Here is a 22,918-nt window from a genome sequence, read left to right on the forward strand (position 1 = left end):
AGACTGCTTCCTCCTCTCTCTCTGCCTGCCTCTCTGCCTACTTGTAATCTCTGCCTGTCAAATAAATAAATAAAATCTTTAAAAAAAATTTTTTTTTACTGATTATACAGAAAGTATGGAAAATATAGAAAAGTATTTTAAATAAAATGAAAGTCACTTACAATTTGCACTGCTCAGAAACAATAGTGATTAAACACTTTGTTATATCTCTCTCCAAGATTTTGATGTGCATGTGTGTGTATATATATATATATATATATATAATTGATTGATTGATTAGCACGTGTGTAACTATGAGACCCTGGGCAGATCAGCAGGCTGTTGGTACAGAGGTTTCTTCATCTGTACAAAGAGGATAATAGTATTACCTTCATTATAGGATGATAAGGAGGATAAATTGAGAAAGTTCCTGTAAGGCTACCACAAAATGATGATGATCATGTTGTCTTCATTATAGTTATTATAATATTTGGTTTTGCATCTTTTAAAAAAATTAATACGCTATTATGAACATAAAGCCAAAACTGTAAATATTCTGTGAAAATATGATTTTGGATGGCTGTGTCATATTTTATCTTCTAAAAGATAAAATCCCCCCTTTTTAAAAAAACTTTTCACAGTAAAGGAGAAAACGAAAAGTCCTTGCTTTTTTCATTTGCAAAATGAGAATACAATTCTTCAAAATTCAATTTTTTCTTACTTTAGAATCTAACTCTTATCTCTTCCTCACTGGTTTCTGGTTATTTTATGCAATAAATGATTTGTATAATTCATTCTTCACTTTCTTTTTAAAATCACTAAGAAATGTAATTTAATGGTTTGCCCTAAGCCCTGGATTCTTTATATTTGGGGTGATGGCTTGATGTGCATATTATTTTTTAACTTTTTTTTAAGAATAAGGATTACTCTTAATACTAGTTACAAAGAATAATGACTTAAGTTTAACAAGTAGGTGGCTTGTTTTGTGGACTTTTTTAAATAAACTTTTTAATTTATTTTTTTAATTAACATATAATGTATTTGTTTCAGGGCTACAGTTGAATAAATTTTCTAAACTGATTTCTTATCAATATAATTAGCAAATTTATAATATCTATTCCAGGGTGTCTTTGAATTTTGATATTTTATTAAAACATCTTTATTTTAAAATTGTTGCTTTTAAAATCTTTTCTAACTTGTAAAACCCACTAAATGGCAATTATGTTTTTAAATTTTCCCTCCTAAGATTCCACCATCAAAGAAGAGGCATATGAAAAAGAATTCTTCTAATTTTATCTTCTGATTTTTAAAATTGTTAGGATTTGTAATATAAAGTACATATAAATATGCTAAAAATGAAACTTGATTTGGCCATGGAAGAAATACATTAAAAAGTAGAGAAGTCTGATTAAGGTTCATTACTGCATTCATTTAGAGGGTATGGAAAAGACGTGGAAAAATGTCAGTGTTAAATAATTAAAACACTGAATTATTAGTACTGCTAGGTCTCTTGCAAGCACTTCATCAGTAACATGTGACTTACATTTTATTCCAGTTTGTCTGTATAGCCCAGCAAGATTACTGCCGTATCCTCAACCAAGTAGAAAAGAACATGCAAAAAGTTGAGGAGGAAGGAGAAATTGTTATGGTAAAAGAACACCGAGAACTCGATAGAACCGGAACAAGAAAGGGGCACATTGTCATCAAGGTAAGACTGAAATGCCTCCATCTTGTGGGAGGGATTTTTTTTGGTAGTATCAGTTAGTTTTGACCACTCAAGATTCCACGTGCCACATTTTTGTGTATAATTTCTCTTAAAAGTTATCAGTTGTTAAGAAAAATCTTTATACTGCCTGATGAACAGCAGTTTTATAAATTGTGGTATATATTACTACCCAGTTCATCTTATGTTGAAAATTTGGAATTAAGGTACCATATAGATGGTATTTATGCAAGATAGTGATTAAATCTTTTATTTGTTACAGGGCACCTCAGAGAGATTAACAATGCATTTAGTGGAAGAGCATTCGGTGGTGGACCCAACATTCATAGAGGACTTCCTGTTGACCTATAGGACTTTTCTTTCTAGCCCAATGGAAGTGGGCAAAAAGTTATTGGAGTGGTTTAATGACCCGAGCCTCAGGGATAAGGTTAGAAAATATATTCTAGTTTGGCTTCTAAATATGAAATATTCAGATATAAACTTAAGGATACTTTAATATTTGTTACACCAATAATGTTCAAATTATTTTAGTGGAATAAGAGAATGTACTTTTTAACCCCCAAAAATGATGCAACCCCCAAACTCCTGAGTTCCATTGGAATCTGCATTCTTTACTTAGGCAAATGGTCTGTGTATGCTGGGTGAAAGTTACAGTTTTTAAATTGGCACCCAAGCAGTATTTTATTATAAACACTGCTGGTCGGTAGGCCCCAGGAAAACAATTCTGAACAGACTCCTGTAGCAGCTCCTGAGAGCTCTGTCAAGGCCAGATTAGATTATAAACTACATACTTTTATGAGGTGTGAGAGTTAATCTTTGCCTAGACTCAATGTTTCCTTTCCATGTGAGTCTAACTTACATGAGACAGACTGGGGAAGACAGGTGGGAAGATCCAGAACAGGAGACCAACAGTGAAAAGCTCCCAAGTTCTCCTGCCGGTTCTGACACTAACTAGTTCTGTGGCCTTAGAGAAATCATTAGGACAGCGAAGCTTTTCATTTCATATTCCGAGAGTCCTAAGGTTACAACTGAGCCAAACTCTCCAGCTGTCAAAACTTAGTTTGAGTGTTAACTCTGCCATGTACTTTATGCGTCATCTGACCCTCCTGAGAATCACTTATTTACTTTGAAATGAATAATTAGCAGCCTTTTGGGGTTATTCTGAATAGGAATAATAGAAGTAAAGTTCTTTTTGTAGTCCTTGACTCAATTCACTTAATACCTCTTAACACATACTACATCTTAAAAGTTGTTTGTTGGTGGTGGTATTTGGTAGTATTCAACTTATGATTTATGAATCTCCATTTTCTAACCTCTGATAGGCTAGTAAGACCTTTCAATTGGCTTCTTAGCTGCAAAATTTTAATTTTATGAAAAGGTTTTATGTTAGATACAGTTTCAAGAGAGGTAATCTTCTGGGTTTCCTAAACTTGAAAAATGGACAACAGTGATAGTAAATGACCAAAAATTAATATAACTATCAAAACTTGACTCCTAAGTATATATTAACTATAAATAGTATTTTAACTGTAGTTAAAAATTAACTATATACCAGGGTCCCTGTTTGGCTTAGTCAGAAGAGCATGCGACTCTTGAGCTTGTAAGTTCGAGCCCCACGATGTGTGTAGAGATTCCTTAAAAATAATATCTTTTAAAAAAAATTAACTGCGGGCACCTGGGTGGCTCAGTCAGTGAAGTGTCTGCCTTTGGCTCAGTGAAGTATCTGCCTAGGGTTCTGGGGTCAAGCCCTGTGTTGGACTCCCTGCTCAGCAGGGAGTCTGCTTCTTCCTCTACCTGTTCCCTCCCCTGTCCATGCTCTCCCTCTCTCTCTTAAATAAATAAAATCTTTAAAAAAAAATTAACTATATACCATCACTTTTGTTTCTCTACTGCTGAAAGAATACCATGCTTAATTTTCTCACTCTAATTAAAAAGTTAAGATGTTTGAAAGCAATTCTATGGAAAATTTCTTTTATGTTATTTAAAATTTAGAAAATTAAATTCATAAGTAAAACAAATACTCTTATATTTAAAGTCACAATTAGGGGTGCCTGGGTGGCTCAGTCAGTTAAGCAGCTGCCTTCAGCCCAGGTCATTATCCCAGGGTCCTGGGATCGAGCGCCACTTCGGGCTCCCTGCTTAGCAGAGAGAGCTTGCTTCTCCTTCTCCCTCTGCTTGCTGCTCTACTTGTGCTCTCCCTATATCTGTCAAATAAATAAATTAAATCTTTTTTAAAAAGTCACAGTTGTACTTTTTTTTTTCCTTTTAAGGGAGAATGCACCAGTGGGGAGCAGAGGAGGAGGAGAGAGAGAGAGAGAATCTTAAGCAGGCTTCATGCCCAGCACTGACCCAGGCATCCCCATTTAATAAACTTTTGTTGAGAATTCACTCTATTCCAGGCTTTGTAGTGAGTCTTAAGGATGTCTTTAGAACATAACAGATAAAGCTGTCCACGTAGAACTTAGAGTCTAATGAATGTCACATACTTCTCACTGGGTACAACACAAATATTCTATAACTGTGCATTTGTATAAAGGAGATATAGGGCTCTGCGAAAACAAGTGTGAAAGTGTGAGAAAGGCTACGTATTTTTCCTGAAGAATTATAGATATTAAAAATCTCCGAGATCTTTTTCTTTTTTTTTTTAAAGATCGTATTTATTTATTTGACAGAGATCACAAGTAGAGAGGCAGGCAGGCAGAGGGGGTGGGGGAAGCAGACTCCCTGTTGAACAGAGACACCAATGTGGGGCTCGATCCCAGGACCCTGGATCATGACCTGAGCCAAAGGCAGAGGCTTTAACCCACTGAGCCACCCAGGTACTCAAAAGTCTCCTAAATTTAATGTCAGCAAGTAAGATGTAATTCCCAGTAACTCCCAGCTAGTTCCTTCCTTTTACAGTTTGTTCCCTTATAGCTTTTTCTAGGCCTAATTCTATTCATTCCTTTTATCTATTCTGCCCTCTGCTGTTATTTTATAGTTTCTGTCTTCTTTTGTATTAATTTATTTTGGTTTTATTATAGCTTTATTTTTATTATGACCAATTTCAAGTATGTTTTGAGAGTAAACAAGATACAAGTACAACCCTTCACAGATACAAAACCCTTCTTGGCAAAATAACAAAAAGTCTGTATTCATAATCTATATATTTTCTGAAGATGATTTTCTTATGAGTAAAATCCTTGCTGTGAAGGGTTTTATTTTTAGTTTATTGTTCATTGTTATTAAGTAAATTGTTTTTAGATATCTTTTTTGAAATGACTTTAATTGAACATTTTTAGCACTGAAAAGAAGAAAACCTATTGAAAACAATTGATTTTTCAGGTTACACGGGTAGTATTATTGTGGGTGAATAATCACTTCAATGACTTTGAAGGAGATCCTGCAATGACTCGATTTCTAGAAGAATTTGAAAATAACCTGGAAAGAGAGGTAATATTTGTGATTTTTAAAAAGTGATCAATTTTAAGTTCACTGAATTCAGCCTATTTTTGAAACCACTCTTTCTGAACTTTTATAGAAAATGGGTGGACATCTAAGGCTGTTAAATATTGCATGTGCGGCTAAAGCAAAAAGAAGATTGATGACATTAACAAAACCATCCCGAGAAGCTCCTTTGCCTTTTATCTTACTTGGCGGCTCAGAGAAGGGATTTGGAATCTTTGTTGACAGTGTAGATTCAGGTAGTAAAGCAACTGAAGCAGGCTTGAAACGAGGGGATCAGGTATAGTATTTCTAAATCCAAACTTAAGGGTGAATATTGGTGTCTTTTTTCCTTCAATTAATTGGGATACTGAAATAAATTTCATAATTTTATTTTTAGATATTAGAAGTAAATGGTCAAAACTTTGAAAATATTCAGCTGTCAAAAGCCATGGAAATTCTTCGAAATAACACACACTTATCGATCACTGTGAAAACCAATTTATTTGGTAAGTAGTTTTGCATACTTTCATTTTTCTCCTTTTGGTCTTTATCACATTTAGGTCTTAATCATGAAAAAAAGACATTTTTATAAGTAATATTTCAAATATAAGAATCAAAATATAGTAAAATAAATACATATATATATGTATGTATGCATATAATTCATTCTAAATCACAATCTGACTTGAGGACCATAAAAATTATTATTGATTAAAGTTTTAAACATCCATTATGTTAAATACCTATAAATGCCACTGTATTTTAACTTATTCTGAATGGAAGTGGTAGAGCAACCTAACAAAGCAGATTTTTGGTGTCATTCATTCATTGGAGCAGTATTTTTCAGTAGGATTATAGTTTTGAGAGCTGAAGTGTCTATTTCTTACCTATTTCCAAATCCTACAATTTCCTTTGAATTGCTTACATTTCTTATAATGGGCATTTTTTTTTGGTGGTTCTTTTCATTTTAGTATTTAAAGAACTTCTAACAAGATTGTCAGAAGAGAAAAGAAATGGTGCCCCTCACCTTCCTAAAATTGGAGACATCAAAAAGGCCAGTCGCTACTCCATTCCAGATCTCGCTGTAGATGTAGAACAGGTGATAGGACTTGAAAAAGTAAATAAAAAAAGTAAAGCCAATACTGTTGGAGGGAGGAACAAGCTAAAAAAGATACTTGACAAGACTCGGATCAGTATCTTACCACAGAAACCATATAAGTAAGTGTCTATAAATTTTCTGTTATTTTATTGTGTTAAAATGATATGCAAAGATAGTGATATAGTTAATGTTTACACATGAGTCTAAAAAATGTTCTAAGCTTTTATAGCTGAGCTTTCTTAGAAGCAGTATTAAATAACCACATTGATTTTAATCTCCTATATTTGCCACTTACTTGTCTAACACAAGCTTCAATAGCACTTTCTCATTTGAAATTTTTTTTTAATTGCTTGAATATAAAAAAATTAAGAATATGTGTTTGCTCCTGTTTCACTCATGGTTTGGAGTTATTTTTGCTACTTTTTCTTTGTTTCTGGATTTCTTCTCTACCATCGGTATCTGCTTCTTTTTTTTTTTTATAAAAAGATTTTATTTATTTATTTGTCAGAGAGAGAGAGGGAGAGAGAGCGAGCACAGGCAGACAGAATGGCAGGCAGAGGCAGAGGGAGAAGCAGGCTCCCTGCCAAGCAAGGAGCCCAATGTGGGACTCGATCCCAGGACGCTGGGATCATTACCTGAGCCGAAGGCAGCCACTTAACCAACTGAGCCACCCAGGAGTCCCTGCTTTTTGACAACCAAATCTCTGCTGCTTTTGTTGCTACTCTTCATCCTTGCCATTCTCTTTTTTCCTCTGTTTTCAGTTATTTAATTGTTGCCAAGATAACACTAACCAAGCACAGAACTCCTTTCTTTCTCTCAGTGGGCTCTACAGTCCAGAATGTGAGGTATATTCTTGAATCTCTCCTTGGGTGCTTATTTATGCCAAGAGCTCAGACTAGACAAAGTTGTAGGTGTCACACTTTTTAAGTCTTGTTTGTTTTTTTGCCTGTTTGCTTGCTTATTTCTTCATTGTAGCTCCTTCTGAGTCTAGAAATCTTTTATAAAACTCAGTTACCATTAGCAAAGGTTTTTGTTTTTAATGTTAAATAACCTGGATGTAATACTCCTGGGTAACTTAGTTGGTTCAGCCTCCACCTCTTGATTTTTGGTTCAGGTTGTGGCCTCAGGGTCCTGGGATTGGCAGTATCTGGTTCTACGCCCAGTAAGGCGTCTGCTTCTCTCCCTGTCTGTCTGTCTCTCTCTGCCCCTCCTCTCACGCACATCACTTGTGCACGTGCTAATAAATTATAAATAAATAAGTAAATAACATGGATACACCAAATGCATTTATTTTATATTCCTCGAACTATAGTGATATAAGAGAGTTCAAAACATGTAGGTTATTTTTCTTTCTTTGATAAAATAATGGGTCTTCCTAGAGAAGCAGTAGATACAGACATTCAGAACTATACCAAACATTTCTTAAATTCCAATTCAGATAAAATTTTATCCACAGATTAGAGAGACATGGCCCAAAATATAGCATTGATGGGAGTGTCAAACCTGTGTTGTCCCCACTGAACTATAAGGATTGGTGGATTTGTATCAGATAAAAAGATTTCTACAGCAGAGTCCTAAGGATAAGCAATGAGTATAATGGTTTTATTTGTACACTTGAGAGCATGTTTATATTGAGTAAGTTTCTAATAAATGATGGATTAGGCCTGTTAACATTATAGAAAATAGAAACTGATTTTTAAAGTGACCATTCTAGATTAAAAAAAAAAAAAACATTTTTAAGTGGACAAAAGAAAATTACTTAAATGTAGAATTATTAGCAGCACAATAACTAAAACATCCTCCAGTCATATTTGACCATGAGTTAAATATGAACCTTAAAAAAAAGTTAAATAAAAGTCAACATGACCCTGGCAAGTATTAATAGAAATATGACACTTAAGAACTGGGATATAAGCCATCCACAGTACAGGATATTGGCAAAGAACACAATATGAGAATACTGTGTATAATTTTGTTCTATGTGTATTTAAAAAAGATATTCAAAAGCTGGAGAAGGAAAAGAAGATAATAAGATGTGTTGATTTTGAAACACTGAGGAAACATCTTAATTTGTATTTATGAGCATGTATGCCTCTTTTAAGTGCTCTGTGCTCTTGGTTTTATTGTGAAAATTATTTGAAACAATTCATATATATATAAAGCAACTGAAATTTTAAAAAATTATATTTAAAAGATGGCTCAATAAAGTGTAGGATCTATTATATGGTGTGATAGACTTGTTTAATACTAGTTACTACTTAAACTTTGCTCTTCTAGAAATTAGCATGTGTTCACAAAGATTTCTTTTTAAACAAAGTCACTAGTCAATTAGACAAATCTTCTAGATATACTGTGGTTCCTTTCCCCACCGAACACTGTCAGTATTACAGCAGCTAAGATGCTGGATGATGCGAGGGGGTATAGTTCAGGGGTAGAGCATTCGACTGCAACTAAGATGCTGGATGATGTGAATTGGCAAGGATAGGCATGGTGGAGTGGGGGGGACAAAAAGGCGGTAGAAAAGGGTGAGGAAAGAGGATTATAGGATTCAGATCTGGTTGTAAGGTAAGTAGAGAAAGACTGATGAATCCTGAGAAAAGAGGGTCTAAATCAACAAACTATGGAATCAACAAAGGCCAAAAAACAGCTTCGGTAACTGAGAGAGTTGGAAACAGTTAGAAGATAGGCTCAGAGAGGGACGTTTCTGAATTAAGTCTTGAATATAAAGTAGTTTCAATCCAAGAGTAGCCTCATATCTGTGGAAATGAGAGAGAGAGGCAAGAGTTAGAACCTCATTTTCAGTGTTAAAATGTTGCTGAGAAATATTTCTTAAGAAGGTAGCTCTGGTATTTTTAGCTCTGTTTGCGGTAGTAGTGGTCCAATTGGCTATATCTTTGGCCTGAGCCCACAGTAGTTGTCTCATGTCATGGATTCTATCTGAGATTTTTTGGCAGAAAAGGTGGTTTATATGGATGAAAAACAAAACTTTACTAATAATGTGAAGGTTTTAATGTTTCACAGAGCATTAATATTTGTCTTTATATGCATGCCAATATGTGTTTAAATTGAAATTGAATTTTGTCATTGTACTTACCTATGAATTTGGAAGAATTTACACTAAAATCTTTAATTTTTATGTTGACTTGAAAAGAAAAAAATTTATCCTTGCTTATTTAACTGCAGAATTTCTATTCTTTCCCCTCTCAAAATAGAGAATGCAGCTAGATTTTTTAAAATCACAACCATTAAGATAGTTGGTACTATGATCAAGCTCTAGTGTCTAAAAACCTAATTGATACTAAATATAACATTATTTAATGTTACTTTGGACACCCAACCTTAGTACAGTTTTCTTTCTCCTCGTTTTAAGGTATTTCTAGAAATTAGTTGCTTATGATAATCTAGTTATTTCGTGTGTGTCCAATGCTTATTATTTTAATGTTTTGTTCTGAAAACAGCTGACCCTTCAATTCTAGAAATAATTTTTACATGTTATTAAATCACTTTTTAAGAATTGTCCACAGTAACAGACTTTTTACAAATGGCACTAGTTTTGTAGCTATCAATAATAAGCAGTATTTCTCTGGAGAACGTAAATGTCTTACTAGAAATTTTGAGTAGAGAATTAAAAGTGAGTCATTGGATTTCCATTTCCTCTTCTTTGATGCTAAGAAATATCACCATGCATCTTTGCTTTTTTATGCTTTGTGTAATTAAGAAATAGTGTCTGTGTCAGGGTTTCTTTTACATCTCACTCCATAGAGATCTCTTATTTCTCTGAAACATTGGAGAATGAGATTAGGACAGTTTGGATTTTTTTCCCCCTCTGTTCATTTTACTCTGTTTTTTCAGTTTTTAAAAATTAGATTTTAAAATAATTTATCATTCTGATGCATAAATTATCAATTGAATGAGACTGAATGCACTCATTTCTATGTGCTATTTCTTAAGTCTATTTCCAGGAATAAATAGAGGTTATCTTCTCTTGAATATACTGATAAACTACTAGTATTTGTTATGCATTGTCTAGTGAAAAAGACAGATTTTGGAGTAACATATGCTTAAGGAACAACATGATAAGTTGAGTTAGATACACTTAAGCCATACTTGCTTTTGCTGTTTTCAACCAGATTTATTAATGGTACTTTTAAATGAACTGCAAGTCTTAGGAAATATGGTTTACTTATGGTTTGCATCTATTACGTATTGATGAGTGTTATAGCCTTTTCACTTGTAGATCATTGATTTTCTGATTTTTCCTCTTCGTTCAGTGATATTGGGATTGGTCAGTCTCAGGACGACAGCATAGTGGGGTTAAGGCAGACGAAGCACATCCCCACTGCACTGCCCGTCAGCGGAACCTTGTCATCCAGCAATCCTGACTTGTTGCAGTCACATCACCGCATTTTAGACTTCAGTACGACTCCGGGTGAGCCCCCCGCCATGCTGCTTTTGTTTTCTTATAGCAATCTGTTTGCTTCTCACATAATGGTAATGCTCTATGCTCTTGGTTTGGCATGGATTATGTCAAATGCTGAAAGTCAGAATGAACCCTAAATTTCAAACAACCGGAATTGGTTCTTTTTTATTCTTCAGACTAATTTGATACAGCCATGGCAAATCAATCTCTCTGAATTTGTTTTCTCGTTCATAAAATGAAGATAACACATACCATGCAGATTATTACTAGGCCATACTAAAATAAATAGAGGGAAAGGAATATTTTAGGCTAGCTTAATGGGATTTTCAGTATAATAAAGAAGAATTTCAGATTTAATTTTTTTTTTTGCTATCAACCTGACAATCTTGAATTTAGTATGTTGACTGCTCAAGTCTTTGAAGAAGGATTATAAGGGAGAGATGAAAGTTCAGTGTTATCTTTTCTCAGGAGGTTTTTCAGATTACTTCACTTAACTGTATTACCGTATACTAAAATCTGTTCTACTTATATATGGCCTTTATTTCCCCCAGACTTGCCAGATCAAGTGTTAAGGGTTTTTAAGGCTGACCAGCAAAGCCGATACATCATGATCAGTAAGGACACCACAGCGAAGGAAGTCGTCATTCAGGCCATCAGGGAGTTTGCTGTGACTGCCACTCCAGATCAATATTCACTGTGCGAGGTCTCCGTCACACCTGAGGGTGTAATCAAACAAAGACGACTTCCAGATCAGCTTTCCAAACTTGCTGATAGAATACAACTGAGTGGAAGGTACACAGTATCTCTTCTGTTGGATTTCTTTAACCCCTCTTCCGGCCCACGTGGACATCTAAAAGAGGAACAAAGGGCTTTTCAAAGCGTTTTTAAAATGAATTAAGTACCCCTGCAAACTAGAAAGAAGTATTTATTTCTCTGTCCTCCAAGAATTGCTGTATCAAAGTAAAATACCCCATAGATTGTTGACCCTCACAACGATCTCTTTAGAACCTTTTCCAAAGCACGGCAGTGTGACCTGAATGTTCTTGTGGCCTGTCTGGGCACCAGCAGTCACCTCTTAGACTCGTCCTTAAGGATACCAGGCCAGCAGAACAGTGGAGTATGCCTCACGTAAAGTCACAGAGTTAACCCTGATGCACTCTTCTTGGATGTATACATTCACAGACATATTCTTGAAGAACATTCTAGTGTCAGTTGCTCCTGCCAGCCTAACTTTCCTAGGAGCTTCATTTGTTTAGATGACACTACCTAGGACTATGTGGTTGCCAGTGCTTGCCTGTGATTGTGCATTACACTAGGAAAAATACCTCACTCTAGAACTAAACTTGTAGTTGGTCTCCTGCTACCTGTTTATCTCACATATTACTTGCGAGAAAACATTGTACCTGATTTTGTGAGTCTAGTGAATGTTACTTTCCTTATACATATAATTTGTATCCTCAAACCACAAAGTAGTGGAAGTTGAAAAAGTGGTTAAGTTTTGGCTCTCATTCAATGACCAGATTCTGAACTGATGGAATATTAAATAGTTCCATAAATCACATTTTTTTCCTCTCTTGCCAGATGGAGTGTTTTATTGTACTTGACTTTTCCATAATCTATGTCTAAACCTGATTTAATTCATTCAGAACTTCATTTTTCTTGTTATCAACTGTAACTTTCACACTCTCCTTCACTCCTCCTTTATTTCCACCCTGACACTAGCAGTTAGTTTTGTTGGAATGTACACTGAGGTATCTGTAACCATAATGGAGTTCTACAAGTCTCCACTGAGGTGCAGATTCGTGATTCACATTCAAGAAAATTATAGACGAATACGGGTCATGGGTTTCATGAGTAATGAAAACTGGGAACGTTAAGTCTGTGAATGTAAAGGCCTCAAGGTATGTGTTTCCTGTCCTGGTTGCTTTGGTGAAATGTGTAACAGGCCAGTTTGGCAGGACTCCCACTGTGCTTATTCTGTTTCCGTCTTTATGGAATTTGGCCTAGGAAAAGCATCTGTCTACAAACTCCACCCTTCTTCCTCCCAGCCTCCCACCAAAAAAAAAAACACAGGGCAAACATCTGGATTCTGTTTTCAGCAAGTTGTTTACAGAGAGAAAGGGGTATTAATGAGTCTCATCTGTCACCAATATTAATGATTCATTAATGTTTGGGAGCCTCTGTTTCCTCATCTGGTAAGAATAATACCTGCCTCACTTGTAGGGTTTTTATGAAAATCAGATATTTAAAAGTTAAAAATCTGTTTTAGGATTGTTGTACTCATAGTATCAAACAGAAGGGGAATAGCTTATAGGTTTCTTTGGTATTTGAAGAAATAGGTAAACTTGGACTAATCCAGTTTGGATCAATCAATAGTGACAGATCCTCTCTGGGAAAATAGGGAGATGACCTGTGTCTGATCTCTCCCGCTGCCTTCTAACTTTAGAGCCCGTTTTCTTATTTACACAAATTTCAAATTTAGGTCATTTCTGTCATTTTTAGCAAAAACAGAAAAAATAATCTAGAAAGTAGAGAAAGACAAGAGAAAAATACATTACAACTCGTACAAGTGAAATGACATGGGACTCATTAGCTTCCACTCAAAAGCTTGGCTTTTGGAGGTGATTCTTTCAGCTGGTGACTTGGGCAGCAGCTGCATTCTCTGTCCTTATAGAGAAGAATTCTTCTATCCTTCAAGTGAACGTCTTTGTTCATGTTGTCTGCAGAGGAGCATTACTCTTTCAAGTAATGTCATGAGAGTACTGCTTAGGCTCTGAATTCTGTGTTTTTCATAGGTATTACTTGAAAAACAACATGGAGACGGAAACTCTTTGTTCAGATGAAGATGCTCAGGAGCTGTTGAGGGAGAGTCAAATCTCCCTCCTGCAGCTTAGTACTGTTGAAGTTGCCACACAGCTCTCCATGCGGAATTTTGAACTTTTCCGTAACATTGAACCTACTGAATATATAGATGATTTATTTAAACTCAAATCCAAAACCAGCTGTGCCAACCTGAAGAAATTTGAAGAAGTAATTAACCAAGAAACATTTTGGGTAGCATCTGAAATTCTGAGAGAGACAAACCAGCTGAAGAGGATGAAGATCATTAAGCATTTCATCAAGATAGCACTACACTGCAGGGAATGCAAGAATTTTAACTCAATGTTTGCAATCATCAGGTAAGAAAGCATACTGGTCCTAAGACTCATTTCAGTTTGTAGATCAAAAATATTTATCAATCCAGGAACACCATATAATTTGTGTAAGTATAGCGGTTTTTAATTGAATCATATTGAATGATTCTTTTTCTCTGAATCCAATTATTCTTAAAATCTCCTGTAAGCTACATGTAGAGCCCAGGAAAGCTATATTCACTACCTTTTTTTTAGTTCTACAAACTAAAAAAATGGGCAAATTATTTGAATTTCTCCAAACACCAGTTTATTTCTCTGTAAAATAACAATGCCCCAGAGAGTGACTGAGTAGATTAAATGGTATTATGTGTATGGAGTTCTATCACCTAGCACAAAGCAGGTGCCCAAATGTTCATTTTCTTCCCTTTTAAATGCTTAGATTGAGGCTGGAAGAAAATATAAACTGAAACAATTAGCAATATTGATATTCATGATTATTATTGGTCATCCTCTCTCACTAAGAGTTTGATCATACTCTCATTACTATTATGACTTTCATTTTATTACTACAGGATAGTTGGCTAGTCTGTTTTATCAAATACCCGCCCACTATGTGTCAAGTGCTTCTCTATGTGTGGAGACAAAGCTGCAAACAAAATGCTACCTTCATGATACTTCACATTCTAGTTGTTTGTTCACAAAAAACAGACTAGAAAGGTATAAAGGGAAGAAGAGTAATAATCCTTGGCCTTGACCCTGCTTCTGTCTTCAATTCTCATTATCCAGAATTATTAATAGTTTCTTATGAGTCCTGTAAATTGCTATGTATATACAGTATAAACACAGAGGTGTTTTATTAATGGGTAATTAGATTTTATGTCACTTTTTTTTCCTTCCAGTGGTCTAAACTTGGCACCAGTGGCAAGACTACGAACCACCTGGGAAAAACTTCCCAATAAATATGAAAAGCTGTTTCAAGATCTCCAAGACCTGTTTGATCCCTCCAGAAACATGGCAAAATATCGCAATGTCCTCAACAGTCAAAACCTGCAGCCTCCCATAATCCCCCTGTTCCCCGTTATCAAGAAGGATCTCACGTTCCTTCATGAAGGTTAATATAATGTAGATTCTCTGTCTTCACTTGTGGAAACACAGAATAAATGAGTCCAACCTGATCCCCCATTTTCTTCTTTGCCAATTATAGGAAATGACTCAAAAGTCGATGGGCTAGTCAATTTTGAGAAGCTCAGGATGATTGCAAAAGAAATTCGTCATGTCGGCCGTATGGCTTCCGTTAACATGGACCCTGCCCTCATGTTCAGGACTCGGTGAGTGTGTAAAGTTAAGCAGCGCATGTGGGAGTAGAGAAGTTTGGGTTTAGTGCTTCCTGATAAAGGAGAAATTTTCATGTATTTGTATTTGTAGCATAGTAGAAATTGTATTAGGTCATGCCCAGAATCCCCCAGGAGCTCAATTTGAAATAAATGTCTTATTCTGCATCAGGTACACTTCTCAGTAAAAATACCTTGTCCGCAGAAATTTTTCATTTGACACGAGGAGAACTCCCAATTTGTGGAGCTAAAACTCATAATTGATAGCATGAACAAAAATATGTAAAGAACCCAAACAATATTGTCTCAGTATACAATGGATTTAGTTGTCAGTAGAGTCAAAAATGGTTAATACAGTGAAGGAGAAGAGTTTTTAGAACAAAAATTTTAAATATATCTGTCTTTTGAGCCAGAAGAATATTGCCAGTACAGTTGCGTGTGTGAGGTGATTATGCAGTTTAATGTTTGTGAGCTTCTAGTACTGCTTACCCAGAAGTCTAGTCCTTTCTTTCTGAGCTTGTGATCTTTCTGTCTCTCTTTCTACACCCATGCTTCAACCTCCATGGCTCTCACTTACAGGAAGAAGAAATGGAGGAGTTTGGGGTAAGTGGTGGAGACCTTGCAAACCCACACACGATTCTTATTCTGCTCATTGCATTGTTTTCTTACCTGCTGTATTTTCTGGTGCTTTGCATTTTTTCTTAACCCTCTTGCTCTAGCAGAATTTCAGCTGGCAAACTGACTTCAAGTTTAATTTGTTGGGGCTTTTGCTTTTGAGGTCATAATCCATGACAGCCATGAAAAAATTGATGATGGTTTTGGGGAACTGTAGGCCAGGCATACTTTGGAACTTGCAAAAAGATTTTATTTTAATATAAATTGTGTGCTTTGAAATGGAGAAAGCCTAATGCGGGGTTACGGGAGGAAGAACGTTAAAAGGAAAAACTGTGCAATTTAAATACTATTGCACAGATATTTAATTAAATATATATAATATAAAAAGTGCCCCTACGTGTTAAAACTAAATTTTTATAGCTCAACTAACTACTATTTTCATTCTGTAAACCAATACTTTTTAAACATAATCTTAACAATTCATATACTAGTTTCTATATATATGTATATATATATATACACACGTTTATATCTGCATGATCATTTTATTAACAAATTGACCCATGGTACCTTAAAAACTCATTACATTTAACTCAAGGAATAAGGAAACAATAGTGAGTAGTGTGGCTAACTTTATTTAAATTTATGTAAGACCTCCTCTTTAAGAGAAGTAAATGTAATGTGAATCTGTAAATCTCAACGATTTTAACTATGTATTGCATGAGCTTTTATATATAGCTTTTTTATATATAATCATTATTATTTGCTGGCTTCTGTGAAAGAACTGCCTTGAATGCTGTATAGATCAGAAAAGTCGAATTTCCTAGTTGGACTAGAACCAGGTGCCAAGCAAATATATGTTTGTATGTGTGTGTGTATGGTATTTTTGACTTAAAAAACATTTTAATCTATATTAGCCTATATTTCTTTGTAACAGTTTACTTACCAGAATGAGGCATGTGATCTTTTGAATGCAAATTACTTACGTAAGTCTTGGCATGTTTCAAATAGTGGCTGTAATCCCGTGCTAGAGTGAGCTGCATACCTGCCTTTTCATCTTCCAGGTCTCTCAGCCAGGGTAGTACAAACGCAACAGTGCTAGACGTTGCTCAGACAGGTGGTCATAAAAAGCGGGTACGTCGTAGTTCCTTCCTCAATGCCAAAAAGCTCTATGAAGATGCCCAAATGGCTCGAAAAGTAAAGCAGTACCTGTCCAATTTGGAGCTAGAAATGGATGAGGAGAGTCTTCAGACATTATCACTGCAGTGTGAGCCAGCAACCAACACATGTGAGTTTTTCCCTTAAGTGGCTGCAGAATCTGACTGGAGTGCAAATTCCTGTGCAGTGGGATGGGTCGTGACAAATAGGGCCTCAGCGCAGAGGGGTAATTAGCATCCCGGGGACACACCAGCCTTTCCCTTGAATGCTGCTGTTGATACCGTGCCGTACTGTCCTGGGCTGGACCTTCTGTCTTGACCAGGTTAGTGTCAGGAGGGCGACATCAGAGACTGACTTACGGTGCCTGCTGTTTTGGTTGCATTCCTTTTTCTCACAGAGATGCTTCCAGACTGAAGGGCAGCCTGAGAGGGGTGAGGGGCCTACCTTGTCGGGGGGGCCTGTCCTGAGCCATGTGGGCTGCCTTTTAGACCCTCAGCCTGGACAGCAGCCAGCACTGAGTTCACCTGCCACATCCAGCAGTAACTCTGCTGCACCATGAGCCACAGCTCAGCCTAAGGTGCAGCTCCGCAGCCTTTAAAAATCTGGCCGGGCTGGAAGTGGGGACAGCTTTCCATTTACTTGCATCTGCATTTTTATGAGATAGAGGCATTTTTACTTAGGACACTTTTGGGTCTTTTATGGGCAGGTCTGAAGACACCTTTTATAAAGACTTTAACTGTTAGATGACTGGAGAGGATTCAGGTTATTAGATTTTCCCAGGATGCTATGAAGCACGGTGTGTCAGGGTGAAGAGTTTGTTCTCTGGAGTCAGATTGATTTGAGTTCAAATTCTCTTTGTTCCGCAAAATAGCAGTGTCACCTTGGGCAAATTATTTGAGCTGCCTAATCCTTAGCTTCTTTATGTGTAAAATGGAGGAAGTATATCTATGTCACTGAGTTGTTTCAACTATTAATATATTACACATACAGAATTTCATTGCCCTACTAAATTGGTTTGCCTTCTATATGCCATGGAAGTTTATACTCAGCATAATATTCCAACAGTATTACTTGCTGCTAGTTATTATAGATCATTCTTCCCAAAGGAGAGAGAATTTGGTAGTAACAAGCTTACAGTTAATACCATTTATTAAATAAAAACTAAGCTCATGTATGTCAAGGAATTCTGGACTCCATTTTGAAAAGTAATTCCTAACAATTTTCCGGTCATAGCTTTTATCATTTATTCATGCTCTTTCTATACATACACAAAACATACTAGACTCCCCATACTTTTCTATTTTTATCTTAATGTGGTAGTATTTAGTAGTATAATCATCCTTTGAGAGCTGGTTTTGTAAAGGATCTTTGTCCTGTCATGCCTTTATGATTTTCTGTAGCTGAGTCCTCTCCCAGCCCCATTTCTGTCTCTTATACAGGCAATAGGAAAAAAGATAAGAGATACATTTCAGTGTTGTAAAGTGTAGAAGATACTCCTGCAGTTCTAAACTTGTGTATGGTTACTAAACTCTGAAATTTGTTGTTCTGTTTTCAAACCAAACAATGAACAGTGCCTAAGAATCCTGGTGACAAAAAGCCTGTCAAATCTGAGACCTCCCCAGTGGCTCCAAGGGCAGGGTCGCAGCAGAAAGCACAAGTCCAAGCACAGCCCCAGCAGCCACAGGCCCAGCATAAAATCAACCAAGGACTGCAGGTTCCTGCTGTGTCCCTTTATCCTTCACGAAAGAAAGTACCTGTAAAGGATCTTCCACCTTTTGGTAGGTGATTAAAACTATATCTTCTTTTGAGGCTATTCAGTGTCATGTTTTCCAGATTAGGAAAAAACCCTTACCTGGAATAACTCTGTATCTCTAGTGTTACCTCTTAAAAAAACATTAGTGTTCACCAGGTGAAACTTTAACTTACAAAGTCCCTTCCACCAGCAAAAGTAAAGAGTTTTACATTTAATTATGCTCATTTGTCATGGGAGGATGGGAAAATTTTGCTTTTATTAATTTCTGATGAGAACAAAAGTTGCTTTGTCCATATACATTATTTAAGCTAGCTTGGCCTTATGATCAATGAATTGCTAGAATTTAGGCAGAATATTTTTAAGTGAAATGATTTGTCTGGACATGAATTCTTTTTTGTTGAATCACTGATTCTTGTAACTTGAGAGGGAAATACAGTTAATTCCTGAACGTTAAGTGGCCACATCATGCTTCATCTTTCCCATTAAAATAGAACTTTAGTCCCTTTTTGTAAATGGTAAAACAGAATTATATTTCATAAAGTGTATGGGTTCTTTTTCATACATATATGTGAAAAGAAACAATAAAAGGGAAGAAATTTAAGAAAAAACTTAGAGTTTACTTAGATAAAATAGGTATTTGGTCACTGATGCATTTCCTGCCCAATGACAACCTATCCTTATGAGGTGAGCAAGAGTCTTAAAGTAGGTCCTTCATAATCTGTCTTTGGCCCTTTCTTCCTGATCAGCAAGTATGCCATTTGTTGAATTTGGGGAGGAGTGACAAAAGAACACCTTTACTTGATATTTCCCCTTTGAAATATTTGTGTTGCTCTCCTTGTCACAAACCGAGGCACATGTTTATTTGTCCACAATCTTATTGATATCTCTGTATTCCTAAATCCCCTGCAACCGGACTTCGATTTCCTCCTTTACACTGAATTTCTTATATAGGAGTCTATCAGTCTTTCTTTTAGCTAAATATATCCTATTGGCCAAATGTGTAGGTGTGCCTGAGTATAAAGCACTTTTTGAGTCTGTGTATAATGCTGGCCTTGGAATTCTTTCCCAAATCAAAACTATTTATTCATATAGTTTAAGTGTAGCTAACATTTTTGTGCATCTTGGTTATATTAGCATCTATACATATAAATAAAATATTGCTTTAAAAGTGGCTTTAAAAAACTATATTAAAACAAGATCAAATGTTTACATGAGGTGAAATGGAGGATTGACTCTTTGTTAAATTTTACTGCCTCCTTCTTAATGGATTCTCTTAAGTCTAAGAACATTAAGACTAGCATTGATCAAGATAGTGTTAGGCTATTATGCCTTTCCAAGTATCTCTTTGTTGTTTAAAATAAGGTAATTGAGAGTGCCTCATAGGAATAGTAGAGGCTTTGTAAAATATTTTAATGTATCTTATTTCTAAAAACAATTTTTTGGGAGGAAAATCACCTCATATTGGTATATGTAATCCTTTTCCTTCTACATTCACCTTACTTGATCCTGCACTTGGCACTGGATCACTTCTCTGATTTCTGTGACACAGGGCACTTTCATGTGTCTCCTTCTGCCTTCTTTTTCACCTACTTATTTGATCAAATATTAACTGTGTGGACTTCCTTAGAATGTTCTTAATTCACTTTTCTTACTGCTTTTGTTTAGGTCTTGGCTCATTCGTTTTCTCCCATCATTCCCACTTCTCCTAAGCTCACATATCCAGCAGTACCAAAATACCTGTTTGAGTTCAACAAAATACTCAAACTTGAATTCTAATAATAAATATTCTTAGCTGTATCACTTTCATCCTAAATTCTAATATTTTCAAATTGTGTTTGTTTTTCTCTTCATTATTTAAAACATTGTTGAATAAAGATGGTGATTACTTTAAGATTTGGAATCTAGAGTAAAATACCAAAAAGTCTATTTCTAGCTCTCCAGCAGATAGCAACCAGAAACCACATTACAGGTATCATGTGCCTTCTGCAAGCTTACTGTTTATACCATGGTAAGTACAAAGACTGTTGAGGTGATATATACATTGAAACTGAATTTAATGTTAAATCTTACAAAAAGATTTTAGTTATTAATGTTATTTCTTTTTTGCCTTGAAAATACATATTTCTTTCTTTTATAGGCATAAACTCTCCACAAGCTTTAAAGAAAATTCTTTCTTTGTCTGAAGAAGGAAGTCTGGAGCGTCATAAAAAACAAGCAGAAGATACTATATCAAATGCGTCTTCACAGCTTTCTTCTCCTCCCACTTCTCCACAAAGTTCTCCAAGGAAAGGTAGAAGTGAATTACTTACTGTTTTCCTGAATAGTGATCTATAACGTTTCAGCTGTAATAAATGCCAGAGTTACATATTCCAACGTTTTTGATATTAGAGTCCTTTAAAATGATCTACTATGTAATGTCCAAGGGAGCTTTTCCCCCTCATTGTATAAATTTAGAAGTTTGGTGTTTTTTAATATCATATTTCTAGTAAGTAGTGTTAAAGTATACAAGGCCTTTTAAAACATACATTTAAGTATGTTTGATTGTAAGTATGGAAGTAATTCTTTTTATGCCAAAAGTTGTTATAACCAAATATGATTATATAACAATAATTACAGTGTAGAGGGCTTTAAACATATAAGAAAAACCAGTATCTTCCTGATTTATTTTTTCATCGTATTAACACGGGTCTTGATTATCTTTTTTTTGGTCACTATTTTAAAAGCGATTAAATTTTAGGCCAACTCTCTCCGTTACGTTAATGTTTTCTGAGATTACAGTAACAGTCACTTTCTGCTGCATAACCCCCAAGTTACTCTCTCCTCCTCCCCTGTAACTGAATGGGGGGAAGTCAGTCAGAAATGGCCAAGACGGTTTTCTCTGGAGGAAGGCCAAAAAGATTAATAAATTATTAGATTTCACTGACATGACAAATACCTTTTCAGCTTTGCTTTTTAGATATTTCAGACATCTGTGCGTTTTGTGTGGGTATCAGTCTCTACTGTCCTTGTTCAATGGATACATCTAAATTCTTTTCTCATCCTGTTGTTAGGTGGCAGTGGCAATCAGCTGAGATCTTTTGGCTCCGGGCAGCTGGACTTAACCAGTTCCTCCTCTTCTCTTGGAAGTGAGAACAGTAACAAGAATAACAATGCACCACGGACCTATGGGATAGGTGGGGTTAATAGAACCAAAAACTGGGTGGGAAAGAGAGGAATTTTCTCATTATTAGTTAAGGAAAGAGGGAGAATTCCTCTAAATGTCAAGTGCTCCATCTGAGTGATGATTTTTCTTGAGATGTTTTTTAGCGAAGGCTTTAAATCTTGTCTGTCAGAACTTCCAGTGTGGTTTATAAAAAGACTTCTCATAGATGAACACATTAAACCTTATCAAGACCTGTGCAACCTTTAAAAAATAAATCAGGAATTACCAAGCTACTGAAAGGATGGAAGTACTATTTAGAGAGTAAATTAGCAGCATTTATGTGTTCTAGATTTAATTGTATTAAGTAAGTGGCACTGAAAAATTCGCACTGCATCCATATAATCATATAAAACCAGCATTTTAAGGTAACATGAGATCTATAGTAATGTTTAAAAAAATGAGTACTGAGAAAGAAGACTTGAATTTTTTTCATTAAAAATATCAAGACAAGTGTCTCTTCCTTTGTGACTTCCAAGATTATTTTTAGCAACAAAGGAGAGTTAAGGGTCCTTTGGGCCAAAAAATGTCCTTTGGGACATCTGTTTAGACATTGTGATGATATAGGGAGAAAAATGGAGATTTTGCACATTACATCCTTCAAAACAACCGGCTTTTATGTAATTCATCTAATATATTAACACTGAAAAACCAAAATTTTTTTTGCAAACCAAAGAGGTTTTCTTCAGGTATTATTCTTATATGTCACCACCTTAAAATTCTAATATAGATACTTCCAGTTGACTTACTCCAAAGTTCAAAAAATTTATAACTTCATTGAAGGTTTTCCCAAACTGACTTTGCAGTTTGGGGGGAAAAAAAAAACTTTTAAATTTGATCATAGTTATTCCTCAGTTTCTTTTTATATAGACAAATAGTAGTGTAATTTATACTTAAAGCAACTAAGAATGGCCAGGTAGATTTCCTGGCTCACATAACACTGTTTCTCTTTTTTCCTCCTTAATCTTCTAATAAGCATGTTAAAATTGCATTTGAGTAGAAGTTTACCTTATCTCGGTCACCTGGTCTCCACAAGTCAAGTGTCGTCCCTCCCCACACACACACACACACACACACACAC

The 22,918-nt window shown here is 35.6% G+C and overlaps 1 protein-coding gene across 18 annotated transcripts in view; it reads left to right on the forward strand.

Moving 5' to 3' along the window:
* RAPGEF2 (Rap guanine nucleotide exchange factor 2) overlaps positions 1–22,918 on the forward strand; it is a 240,720-nt gene that overhangs the window by 211,682 nt on the left and 6,120 nt on the right. For 8 of the 18 annotated variants that reach the window (XM_044224723.1, XM_044224727.1, XM_044224724.1 and 5 more), the window contains 16 exons: positions 1,535–1,687; positions 1,965–2,129; positions 5,027–5,134; positions 5,223–5,426; positions 5,526–5,634; positions 6,100–6,346; positions 10,499–10,656; positions 11,199–11,439; positions 13,443–13,826; positions 14,681–14,892; positions 14,986–15,109; positions 15,692–15,715; positions 16,792–17,015; positions 18,457–18,663; positions 20,776–20,928; positions 21,689–21,811. In XM_044224723.1, the coding sequence (XP_044080658.1) occupies positions 1,535–1,687; positions 1,965–2,129; positions 5,027–5,134; positions 5,223–5,426; positions 5,526–5,634; positions 6,100–6,346; positions 10,499–10,656; positions 11,199–11,439; positions 13,443–13,826; positions 14,681–14,892; positions 14,986–15,109; positions 15,692–15,715; positions 16,792–17,015; positions 18,457–18,663; positions 20,776–20,928; positions 21,689–21,811 (2,836 nt within the window). The remainder of the gene's footprint in view (positions 1–1,534; positions 1,688–1,964; positions 2,130–5,026; positions 5,135–5,222; positions 5,427–5,525; positions 5,635–6,099; positions 6,347–10,498; positions 10,657–11,198; positions 11,440–13,442; positions 13,827–14,680; positions 14,893–14,985; positions 15,110–15,691; positions 15,716–16,791; positions 17,016–18,456; positions 18,664–20,775; positions 20,929–21,688; positions 21,812–22,918) is intronic. The other 10 variants (XM_044224731.1, XM_044224733.1, XM_044224734.1 and 7 more) reach the window with 4 other exon arrangements.

This window comes from Neovison vison, chromosome 11 (assembly GCF_020171115.1).
Source record: "Neovison vison isolate M4711 chromosome 11, ASM_NN_V1, whole genome shotgun sequence".
Taxonomy (NCBI): Eukaryota; Metazoa; Chordata; class Mammalia; order Carnivora; family Mustelidae; genus Neogale; species Neogale vison.